This window comes from Mauremys mutica, chromosome 1 (assembly GCF_020497125.1).
Source record: "Mauremys mutica isolate MM-2020 ecotype Southern chromosome 1, ASM2049712v1, whole genome shotgun sequence".
In the NCBI taxonomy this organism is placed as follows: Eukaryota; Metazoa; Chordata; order Testudines; family Geoemydidae; genus Mauremys; species Mauremys mutica.
In genome coordinates this window covers 226,347,733-226,360,379 of record NC_059072.1, presented here as the reverse complement: position 1 = coordinate 226,360,379, position 12,647 = coordinate 226,347,733, and the positions used below count along the sequence as shown (strand labels likewise).

Here is a 12,647-nt window from a genome sequence, read left to right as displayed (position 1 = left end):
CCTCAATCTGTCCTGTCAAAGCTGTTGCATCTTGAATAAATACAGAGTCACTGGACCACAGAGTGAAGTCCAGTAGTTTAGCACACCCACCTGGGAGGTGGGAGACTGAGGGTGCAGTCCCCCTGTTCCGATAGCTGTTTCATTGTTTATACACAGTGGAACAGCATCAATAGGAGAGACTGAGAAACGCCCAAATCGGAATATCTCAGTGGTTAGAGCACTCTCCTGAGAGCTGGGAGACTCCTGTTCAAATCCCTTCTCTCTGGGAAGGGGAATGCTCACCACCAGTGCTGCCTAGTGGCTGTGCAGGGGTGTGGCAAGTTGGATGCCCAAGAGGAAGACCCCTTTCTTACTACAGCTCCACCCTGCAGCAGTCTGTCCTTTAGTGACTCAGCTCTCCAGACAGGTCACACTTTCAGTCCACCCCTTTTGGGTTATGTATCAAGTGTCTAATAATGGGGAAGTCTTCAGAATTCAGTGAGGGATTCAGGGATTCCCCTGAAGTCTTGTGGTCTGGACCTTTGTACCTACACGGTCTTCTCCCAAATAGGTTCTCTGCCAAGGGACAGACTTTCATAGTTGTCCCACTTTAGGAGTTGGTAGGGGAAGCCTGGGTCTACCCTCTGCACTGGGCTCCGATCCAGGGCCCAATGGTAGCCAGCTAAGTCCTGCACCTTGGGGTGCTATGCAGCTGACTCCCTGGATACTTCCTACTTGTCCCTCTCTTCCTACATGGTAAAGTAAATAGCTGAAACACAAATAAAGTCTCTGCCTTCAGAGAGTCACAAGTCCCTTCTTTATAGGCTTGGTCAGGTCACTATCACCATGCCTCAGGCACCGAGAGCTCCTTTCCAAGGTTGTGGGCCAGCTCACTTTGATTATCTGCTTGCCACTGAGCTACTCTGCTCCTCTTTTTAACTTCCTCCTCTAGCTTGTGCAGACTTTGCGAGTATTCTGGGACAAGGCTGGCTGGCCCCCGAGTAGCTCTTTAGCCCTGTTCTTTCCAGTGTTGGGGGCTTGTACACCCCATCACACTCCCCCTCTGGTAGAGAGGGGGAAAACTGAATCTAGGTCTCCCATATGCTGGCTGAGTGCTGTAACCACTGTGCTAAAAGTTATAAAGTGGGTACGATCACTTCCTCTTCCTCCTCCTGGATTTTGAATCAGTCCTGATCCAATAGGTGTGCTCAGAGCATGCCTACCGGACCAAACTCTGCAGGGAAGATAGATGATGTCCTCCCCTGCTTCATGGGTCATACTGGGCTTAGATAGTATATAGACATCTGGACACACAGAGTGAGGCAGCAGTATGCACACCCAGAAACATAGGCCCCTGGGAAACTTTTTTATCCTGAAAATTTAGGTGCTGAGGTGAGTTTAGGAACCCACAGGCTTATGTGGCAGTGGAGGGGAGTTTGTGGATTGCAGTGCTGCCTAAAACTGGGATTTAGGGACCTAAATCTGGGGCTTAGGTGCTTAAGTCCCTTTGTGGATCTGGGCATATAATACATCCCTGTATCATCTGTTCCAATAGCTAATTATTCTTTCTGTTAAAAATTACATTTATTTTCAGTTTGAACTTTACTGACTTCAACTTTTAAACTAAAGAGTCCTCTAGTCTCAGATAGCTTCTCCATGGGTAGGTAATTTTGGGCCATGATCAAGTTGTCTCTTAAACTTCTCCTTAATAAACAAAATAGATTGAGCTCCTTTAGTCTCTGATAGTAAAACATGTTTTCCAGGCCACAAATTATTGTTGTCATTTCTGACCTCCCCTGTTTTTGCTGGAAGAGTTGTTGGGTATCTTGGAGGATGTATATTTTTAGCGCTTATTCCATAACTGTTGTTGTTGTTGAATAGTCTCACAAAGGCATTCTTTCTCTGAAATGTTAATAATTGAAATTAAAGAATTTTTAGTAACACCTATTTCTTCTTTCAATTGCTCCAGTTTTATTCCCTTAATGCAGTGGTGGGCAACCTGCAGCCCATCAGTGGCAGGCTGCGAGACCGTTTGTTTACATTGGCATGGACGCCTGCAGCTCCCAGTGGCCATGGTTCACTGTTCCTGGTCAATGGGAGCCGCAGGAAGCGGCGGCCAGCACATCCCTGCAGCCCACGCCACTTCCCGCAGCTCCCATTGGCCGGGAATGGCGAACCGTGGCCACTGGGAGCTGCAGACAGCCGTGCCTGCAGACAGTCAGTGTAAACAGACTATCTCGTGGCTCGCCAGCGGATTACCCTGATGGGCCACAGGTTGCCCACCACTGCTTTAATGTCATCACTTCACAAATCATTTCCAGTCATCATGGAATCTTCCAGGTGCAATAGGGCCTGCACTTCTAATGCATCAAACAGATAAAAGGGTGTCAGGCTGAGACCAAACAAAACTTTTCTGCCCTACTTCATTGTAAAGAAGCCAACCAAAATAAAAGGTGCAAAACCAAATGTTTTTCCTTTAATGCAGGAGCAGGAGCATCAACTTGTAGCTCAGCAGGTTGGTGACACAAACTGATGAATTTTTCAGCAAATATTGTACAAAAATATGCCCATTATCAACTACTAATATATGTACAGTCTGTTCCTCAGCTCCTTCTTTAGCTCTTGAAGGAATGTTATGCTAGCAGGTGATTGGGAAGAACTTTAGAAGCAGGAAGCAAACACAAGAGAAGAATGCTATGTTGGTGTCTGGACTGTGGAAACCCAGGAAGATAGAGTCTGAAAAACATGCAATAGTTAGATTCATGGTCAAGAGGTCAGAGCTATCTTTATGAAAAGACTATAGTTAATGCCAGATGCTTAGGCTGAGATCTAATCTCTCTTGTTCATGAAGGAAAAACCAAAACAGATTTGTGCAGTTTTACGTTAATTATTGTTTTCCTATCACATTTGCAGAGGCCCATTGGATTTACATACAGAAGTTCCAATCATTTACCCCATGGAAAAATTAGAGTACAGAAACCAATGGAAAGAGAGTCAAGTCTTCATATCTCTCCCCCGGGACAAGGAGGGCATAGCCCATCAATGAGGGTTAGGCTACAAAAGAGCCATCTCCAGGTCAACTCTGCAATAAAACCTGTTCAACAAACTCTTCAACTTGAATCACAACAACCTGTGCTTAGGCAAAGCCCACCCCTACCCACTATAGTCTCCACTCACTCACTGCATCCACCATACACAGTGGCTAACAGGATCCCTGACCTTCCTCCACAACCAAGTCTTGTAACCACGGTCATGGAAAGCACTGCCAATGTAGCATCTTCAGGGGTGGGTTCCCCAATGGTGTCGTCGGTGATGCCAACCCCATCTGAAACCGGTTTGGGGAGAAACACCATGATGATGAATTACAGGGCCACACCGGGAAGTGCGAATATTAATAAAGAACTGCCATCTTCTTCTGTCTCTATCAATCCTAGTTTTGGTGAGTTACAAGTCACATATGCTCAGTATAGTAGAGTGGAAAATTACAGTGAATAAAATGCATGCATAAGGCCTCCATTTTTTTTCTTTAACAAAAATAAATGAGCAGAGCTGACTTTCTCCTTTTGCATTTTAAAAGTGGATTAATATTTAAAGTCTTCTGAATAAAGCTATTGGTATGCATGATATACAGGAAGTCACTTTAACACTTGAAGTCAAATATTCAAAAAGTTAGTATGTACATCATACTAATACAAATACTCAGTTGATTCTTACATGTTACTGATTATTCTGATGTGCAGAATAACTTGGGCACTTTAACAAATCTTAGTTTTACAGCAGATATAATGCTTCAAGATTGCATTAAGAATGAGCCCTCTTCTTTCACTGTCCTACTGATACAAGCTTTTTTCATGCTGTCAGTGGTACAGAACAGCTAGGACTCCCTGCAAGTACAGTGAGCCAATATGTGACAGTAAAATCTCAGCAGCCATTACAATGGAAGTGCAGCATGTGAAAACTAAATAGTCTTGTATATAATAAATACGTACGATAATTATATAAAGTATATGTCATCCGTAAAGCAAGGTGTGAAACATAACTTACAGTATGTTTTTCATTTGAGAAAGCAACTTAATTGTTTTATGTATAAGGAATGCTAATTCTTGAATGGGATAAGGAAGAGGTTCTCTAATGTTTTCATTCTGTGGACTGTTTTGTAAGAGAGACCCCCAAATGCTCTATTACTTATTTTTCCAAAATGTTTAATTCTGTGGATCACCAAAAAGAGCTCCATGAATCATTTCACCATAAGAGGCTGGGAATGAGTGACAGGGGATGGATCACTTGATGATTACCTGTTCTATTCATTCCCTCTGGCACTGGCCACTGTCAGAAAACAGGATACTGGGCTAGATGGACCCTTGGTCTGACCCAGTAGGGCTGTTCTTATGTTCCAGGTAAGTACACATGACACAGGCAGATGTTAAATCCCTTTATGATATACATATACCCTGAGTCATGCAGAAGGCAGCATTTATTTTATTTTATTTTATTTTTTTGAGTTTTCAATCACTTTCAGATTACCAATTATTTACATTACTTTAAAACTAAGTGAAAGTGTTCAAAGGTGCCTCAACTTCTATTTGTGCACACCTAATAAAATGGACACTCACACCTGATACCTTTGTGAGATGTTTTCTTGAAAATGTGTATGCAAGTATCTGCACAAAGTAGGTCATTCTGAAAATTTTGTCTTTTACACATTTAAATGCTTTTAAAAAATGCTATTACTATTATTTAATCAGTTTTGGGTGCTTGATATGAGTGAGCTAAGAATGCTAATTTAGTCAGAATATACTGATTGAAGTTATTTCTGCATCTCCTGTAAGTGCAAAGATAGATAATATATAGTCGATCTAGTTTTGGTAATGAAAGGTTAGGAGATGTGAGTTTACTATGTCATAAGGTAAAGAGAAAAAATGGTTTGGGGAAGAGCTCCTTCTTTTAACAGATTTGTGCTAATCTTTTAAAAAATGTTTTTGCTTTACAAAGAATATGTTGGTGACCCAAAGAGAAATGTAAAGGTTCTTGGAAACTATTTGATGAAAGCCCGACAAAAGACCAAACCGAAGTACGCAGCACGTTACCTAGTCCGTGTCTTGTTCCCCAAGGAAACGTTGCTGTGTAGCATTATGGGTGTCAGTGCCCGGGGGCGCAGAACGTTGGATCCTAACAAGGTTGCTGCAGTTAGAGGTATGCTGACTTACAAAACGTGTACAATTCACTTTTCTTCCTTAGCAGTTTTCTTGGATTCTTAAATTATGATCCTTACGTTGTGTCCTTCAGTCTACCTTTTTGTGACTCATTATCCAGCAACTATTATATTACCTGGTAGTGAATATTGCTTGACTCTGTACCTTTGGGTTCTGTGGGGAACTTTTATCTAGTTAACCTCAGATGCTCATTGTAAACTCTCAATATTTATGATAGTTTCTCTGATTACTCTAATTTCATATTTTTCTCATTAATCAATCAGAGCTGATCATATTCATTTTGTATTATGAGGCCATAACACACATAGGACACAAGTTAATGGACATGTCAGCATTTTTCTCCTAACCCTCCATTTCTTCCTTGTTTGAAAAGTGGTGAGAGTGGCAATATTTTGGGAAATGCCCTTCTCAGCCCCAAACCCACGTGTGCCCAGCTACGCACACACTAGCTGCTCCTTTTTGTAAGACTCACAAATCAGGCATTCATTTATTTTGTCTGGGCAGAAAGCAAACAATAGTTCATATGAATAACAGAATGATGTATGTTATCCCATTTGCTAGTCCTGTCATCTCTACTGATAGGTAGTTTGTTTGACAATTTCCATGAATCTACTAAGTAATATTGAATAAAGAAAATGCTCCTTATCAGGTATAGGGAAACTTTTCTGATTCATCTCAGTTTTGTAATGAGATGCAGAAGTATACTGCTGCCTATCTTGAAAGTACCAGTCTACCATACATTTCCTTAATATAAGCTAAAATCGAAAACTCATTCACAAATCTTGGTAAGCACTTGAAATTGATCTCATTGTGTTCGCTTATTTGACTAAAGCTCTTTTTAGTGCTTCTTTATTATTACATAATTTAAAAGACTTCCTACATTTTGTGTGCAGAATTTCTTGCATCTCATTTCCCAAATTATGACCTGAGTGAATATGGAAGAGACTGGAAAACCTGTATCACAAACGTCAATGCCATGATCCGCTGCTTACGCTGTGAAACCAAAATAAACCCAGTAAGTCATCTCCAGGTGTAATAGTTATTAATGAGAGAGTAAATGTTTCCTTACAGAATTAGATATATAAGTAAGTACCTCACCACCTGAGCCCCATAATTTAAGACTCTTTGGGACTTATTTTGTCATGGTTCAACACAGCTCCACTGACACCAGTCACAATGGTATGTGTGAAACAGTGTCAGCATTTTTATATTTTATAATATTAACAAAAGAGACACACATGCAAAATCCTAAAATGAAAATACAGTAATACTTGCCTATAGGTAGTAAAATTTGTTGCAACTTGTAGTAATTTTAGAGAATAATTACCAATTTTACCAAAGTTTAAGTAGCTAGTTATTAGAAGACCTGTGTGATCTGAATTATTCCCAGTCATCTAACCATTTAAGAACATGAATAAATCTTTGCAGAATTGGGCCCCTGTATAACTAGCTATCCCACTCTCCCTGACTTCTATCAATAGTGCAGATTATCCCTTGTTAGAATTTATTTTTAAGAGCTCTTCATTAAGGATCAACTCAAACACTTTTAATGGCCATGTATTAATATTTACTTAAAACAAATAAAGTTACAAACAAACAAAAAACCTTTAGCAAAAATTACTGTTTAAGAACTGTTACTAATAAGTATTTTATTTCTTACATTTTTCAGTATTAAACTATTTAAATAAAACCATTTGCAAGTGCCCTTGTTTGGTTAAACTAATGGAAAGTGTTTACCCTTTTGTTTATCATGCCACTACTGTTAGGGATACACAAATTTATCTTAACCTATTGATGGACAGTAAACTGTCTCCATGTCACTGGAATTTACCAATTAATGTATTTATAGTCTATTAACATTACTGAAAATTGAATGAAAACTCCCTTGTTATTCCCATCTATCAAACCCCTTCAGTCAGTGTCCTTCCAAAACAATCTGCACTGACTTCAGCAGCGTCTTCAGTTACTCTAAATAATTGTACAGCAGGATCCTTTCCCAGAAGTCTTAACAATTATTTCACTCCCATATCCTGAACTATGTTGCAATAGCTAGGGGCTCAAAACAGTGTTGAAAAGATGGCTTACAAGTTAAACCGTTATTTTGATGTGCAGAATCAATGCTGCAGTTGTTCTGCTAGCTATAAAGGTTTCCCTGGGAAGTAGTATCTCTGAGATTTCTGTTGGGTGTAATAAAAGGATCAGAACTACTCTACCTACACTATAGCTCTCCTGGCCTCTTTAGTTTAAACCAGGAATGTCGTCTGTCTTCCTATTGTTCACGGATAATAGTCACCGTTCCACCCAAAATATCTCTAGCATGACTTCCAGCATTTCTCACTTTATCCATTTTTCCTCTCCACCTTGCAACCCTTGGGTCTTCAGTGTGTCTAGATTATGCTTCCCCAAGACTGTACCTCCACTGTATACTCTCATAGGCCTTCCCACATCTGGTCATACATTTCCAGCCTTTGCATTACACTGGTATTTCACCCCAAGAACACCTGGAAATCCATGCAACTCAGCTTCCAAAGTGCCTCATTACACAAAGACCTCAACAATTGGCTGACATATGGCTCTTGTGGTTGAAATGTATGGTTAACAATTTCTCAAATTTGTGGAATCTAATTCCTAATAATGTGGAAATAATTTGACACACTTATCTGGAAAACTGGTAGACTTCTCCCAAAGCATATGCTAATCCCATTTGTGTGTTTCAGGAGACTACTGAAGGGAAGGAGAAACCTGCTGACACTCCAGACACATCCATTTGTGTGGATTTAAACTATAATGGGGAAGATAGTGACGTCAATTCTCAATCCTCTCAGAAAATGACCAGCTCAACAACAAACAGACTTCAGAATACCACATGGGATAAAGTCTCTGAGGTGTTCCATGCACCTTCATCCAATAAACTACAGTCTTTGGAACCAATGGGTAAGTTAGGAGACTTTCATCTTCTGGAATAACACAAATTGCATTTTATACAGTTGATTGAGAAGTAGCATATGTTAAGATTCCAAAACTACTGTGCTAGTTTAAGTACAGGTAAGTGAAATCATTTGTGATATACAGCGCCTTGAATCCTACACAGCGGTAAATGGGGTTTACTGACCTACAGGAGTGCTTTCCATTTTTCCCAAGACAATCCTTCAGTATAGGTAGTATGTCCCCTCATGGCAAACAGACTCTGGCAACAGATCACCTGTGTTCCCCTCCACCCATGTCCTTATCACAAACACATTTGCACTGTTGCTGACTAATTAGATTGGCGATCTCATCTGTGAAATAGTCCATCTAGCATTTCAGGAGTTCATGCATTATTACCCCATTTTCCCACTTTATATGAGAAATAATAGATGTTCCAAGGCAGCTTGGCATATTGAAGAGGCAGAGAAATTTTCTATATCCTAATCTAACAGGCAGATCTGTCACTGTGCTAAATTTTATAACAATTTCCAATTTTTTATTTTCTTCCATTAATAAAAGTGCACAGTTTATAAATACAACAATAAAACAAGATACTACATGGCATGCAATGGCTATAGAGATCTCTGGGGGAAATTCTCTGTGGCCAGTTCCCCAGGAGACGATTGGGTGGGACTTGTATAGGGCTTGAGCAGCCCACAAAAGAGGTGTCAGGACCCTCTTACTCAACAGGCCTCGTAATTGACTATTCTTTTGCTACATATAATGTACCTTTTATTCAGTGTGTGGTTCGCTTCTTCATTGAAATTAAGTTGTTTCAGAGTAATATAGAAGAATGTTCATTCTATTTTCATTCTCCACCCACAAGGTTTGAATGCTATCTGAAAGCAGCAATGCTTTTATTTCTTGGAAGGACTATTTATTTACTTATTTATTTATTAAATAACACAGTACAGGAAGCAGTCCTAAAGCAAGTCAAGTTGCATAACTAGCATTTCTGAAAGTGTAACAAAAGCTCTGTTATGCTCCTGTACAGCAGAGCAAATATATATTTGAAGTAAACTTTTTGGCCGCTTGGGGTGGCTTGCAAGTCTAAGCCATTGTGTTTAAAATACCTAGTGTTCCCAAATCCCACGTTCTACCTGCGTTATTACAACCATTTAGATACATGGAGTTTTATGCATTACTGCATGTAAGACTCTTCAATGAGCAACTGTATGGGTCACACAGATAGGACCTTGATTTCTGAGGATCCCATGTCCTTTTCTAAAATTTTTCTTCCTCTCCTCCACATTCAGTATGTTGCACACTGGTTGTCTGCCTAGCTAGCTATCATTATTCCATCCCAGAGCTGCTGAATTTTAGTTCTAACTACAGTGATTCATTTCATGAGTGTGCACATATCTTGTATAGTTTTGTCAAGTGGTTTGAGATCTTTCAGGATGAAAGATGCTCTGTGTGTGTGTGTGTGTGTGTGTGTATATATATATGTGTGTGTATATATATATCTATATATAATAAGTTATTTCTTCTGGCCTTTCCAAGTAAGTAGTGAAGGGGAGAAAAAATGTCTTCCAGTATAATGTGGTCCTTTGAAAGCATAGTAAACACCATTTCTGCAATGAAAATAAAATATTTCTCTCTCCAACTTCCTCTCCAGAACATCTTGGGAGTCCATGGCGCAATGTTCAGTTGCCCTTCTCAGTTATTTATGTAGCCAAGGGGAAGTCTCGGCCAGAGTTGTCAGCTCGCTATCTGATTCGCCATCTCTTCACAGAAGATGTATTGGTGAAGAGCAATGTGTATGGTAATCTGGAACGTGGCATGTGTCCACTGGACTGCAACAGGATCAATGCTCTCAGAGGTATACACAGCTAAACTCTCTTCAAAAAATGGGCTGGAGATAAATAAAAATTACTAACCTTGTATCCATAATAAATCATGCAGCTTCCGAAACATGACATGAAACTGCCATGAGATTAGAGGCACAACCAGTGGGAGGAATGAAGGGGGGATATATTTTTACCCCAACTCCTGATCTCTGCTAGATTACAAAACAAAACAAACCCTGTCCACATATTATCTCCCTAGGCCATCTAGTCACTTCTATGTATTTCAACTTTTCCAATAACTTTTTAAAAACAGACTTCATCATCAGTCTAGCTTTGACCCTTGTAATTTAATGGTGAGTTTGACTGTATTCTGTACTGGGAGAATGCAGTTCTGAATACTTGTTTTGGCCCAGTCGTGTCCAAATAAAACATGCAAGCAAAACAGAGCTTGCATAAATAATTGATAATAATGCCCTACTTATCTGGTTATTTATCTTTAGACTTTCTTCAAGAGAACTACCCATCCTTTGATCTAAAGGAAACTGGATATGATTGGAAAGCATGTGTGGCTGCCATAAACAGTACAATCCGCAGTCTTAGACATGACCATAAGAAGGCTGCAATTGGAGTCCGAAAGAAAGTTTTGGCCACACCGCCATCAAGTGAAAAGAGTCCTTCGCAAAGCCCTTCTTCAGTAAAGCCGTATGAAAGTGACACTATCAACCTTACAGACTAAAATGCTACATGTCTTACAACCATCTGACATCTAGCTGCAGTCATGTTCAAAATACTATACAGAAGCCAATCTTGTCGGGTTGTCCCCAGCACTATATAATATACTCCACGAGGCCAAAATGGTGGAAGACCTGGGGTCCCTCCCTTCTTGAGTCACTGGCACTCATTCCCATCATAGAGCTGCCTTACTCCATTCACAGTTGGTTGCATGATGGGCACTTGTCTGACAAGCACCTACTTTCAGTGAAGTATTGACCCAGAAGAGATCATTTTGCCTTGAGGAAGTACACTGCACAGAACAGGAAATAGAAAATGATTGTCCCCCAAGCAAAAGAATAAGGATTTAAAAGCCTATCTGGGTCAAGCTTGTTATGTTTGGGGAAGGAAACTTGTTCCAACAGCTGGATAATGTCATCGAAAAAATGTATAACATAGAAAGGAGAGTGTGATTGATATTGCACCACTTTGAGTTGTCAGACATCTCGTTTTTTTCTCCTATCCTACAGCAGAGATTTTGTTGTAGGATAAGGGAAGATGAGGGCGACTACAACAAATACAATTGCTGGTAAGTAATATTTTTCCTCTTCCCGATGGTTGGCTCTTGTCTGGAATGAATATTAAGAAAGAATATATATACAAAAATATTCTGGTTTTCTTTTACTCAATGTAAAGTACAAAATATATCCTTTTGAAGGGATAATCAAGGACTAGCATACCAACATAACCCACTGTTCTATGTTTGTTATATGTCCCCCTCTGTGTCTAATCCACTGAGGATAGGAGTCTGTTTGAACTTCCAGCTGGAGAACTTGGGTCCTGATCCACCGATGAAGACAATGGAAGGCTTTCCATTGGCTTCACTGGGCATGGCATCAAGCCATCAGTCCTTTAGCTCAAGCTAAAGAGACTTATGCTTTAGCTCTGTATGTCCTGGGTCATGATTAAGATGACAATTGTTACACTTATCCAGACACCTATAATAGTCACAACTTTTAGGTTTCTGGGCAATTTGTGTGAACTATCAAGCATATTTGCTCCATTTTTTTTGTAGGTTGTTGGTAGTTAGAAGCATTTGACATCCCAACCTTACAAAGTCAAACCCTGAAAGGTGAAAATGCAGACTCTCTTTTCAGACATTGTCTCCAAGATAGTCAGGATTGCTGGGCTTTGTCCCTCAGAAATAGTTATGTTCCTTTTTTCCTCCCTCCTCCATAAGATTTTATACATAATATGTTAATAAAGCATCTTATTTTGGAAATTTCTTGACTGTAATAGTCATAATAAATATGTGAATAGAAAATAACTTTCCTTCCATTTTTTACATGACTGTATATACATTTAGGCTTAAATGAATCATTTGAATGGATTTATTTTCACTATAGATTTTATGCCATTATTGTTTAGTCCTCAAATTAACATTTGTAATAGAGTTGTTCTTGTTTATGACCAACAAACTATCATTATTCTTCGTTAGGCTCCTCCTTGCAAAATACTAACAGTTTTAGAATCTAGTCTGTAGGTATTTCCAGTTACAAAAATCAGAAAAATACCAAAAATGCTTAGATATTTTTTTCCAGTATTTGTAGAGAATTTTTCCACTGTCATTCACAGATGTAAATGTCAGAATGGCATATTTATAGACCTAGCTAACTAGCACTGAATTCTGTTAATGTGATGTGTACCTCTATCTTCCATTTTGAAGAGACCCAAATAACTGAACAAAAAATAGTAATAGTTTCCTCATAATTGTACCAATTTTTGCTAACTTTTGTAAAATGTATTTTGCCCTTAGGAAAGAATATTTTACAAATAAAACTAGAATATATTTGCTCCTTTCCTGACTGAACGTGTATTAAATACTGGTGTTTTTTGTTTGGGGACCATAGTTGAAAGGTAGTTTTACCTAGAAAGGGGTTTTTTGGTTTCCTGTCAGGAACATGGGCTTTGGGAAGAGTTTTTGCCT

General features: G+C 39.4%; 1 protein-coding gene across 5 annotated transcripts in view; it reads left to right on the top strand.

Annotated features, from left to right (window-relative positions):
• The window catches only part of BEND2 (BEN domain containing 2), a 37,125-nt gene extending 24,997 nt beyond the window's left edge, over nucleotides 1–12,128 (top strand). For all 5 annotated transcript variants that reach the window (XM_045020399.1, XM_045020326.1, XM_045020463.1 and 2 more), the window contains 6 exons: nucleotides 2,893–3,418; nucleotides 4,972–5,172; nucleotides 6,086–6,207; nucleotides 7,910–8,126; nucleotides 9,778–9,981; nucleotides 10,450–12,128. In XM_045020399.1, the coding sequence (XP_044876334.1) occupies nucleotides 2,893–3,418; nucleotides 4,972–5,172; nucleotides 6,086–6,207; nucleotides 7,910–8,126; nucleotides 9,778–9,981; nucleotides 10,450–10,685 (1,506 nt within the window). In that variant the 3' untranslated portion in view covers nucleotides 10,686–12,128. The remainder of the gene's footprint in view (nucleotides 1–2,892; nucleotides 3,419–4,971; nucleotides 5,173–6,085; nucleotides 6,208–7,909; nucleotides 8,127–9,777; nucleotides 9,982–10,449) is intronic.
• Nucleotides 12,129–12,647: the final 519 nt, after the last annotated feature.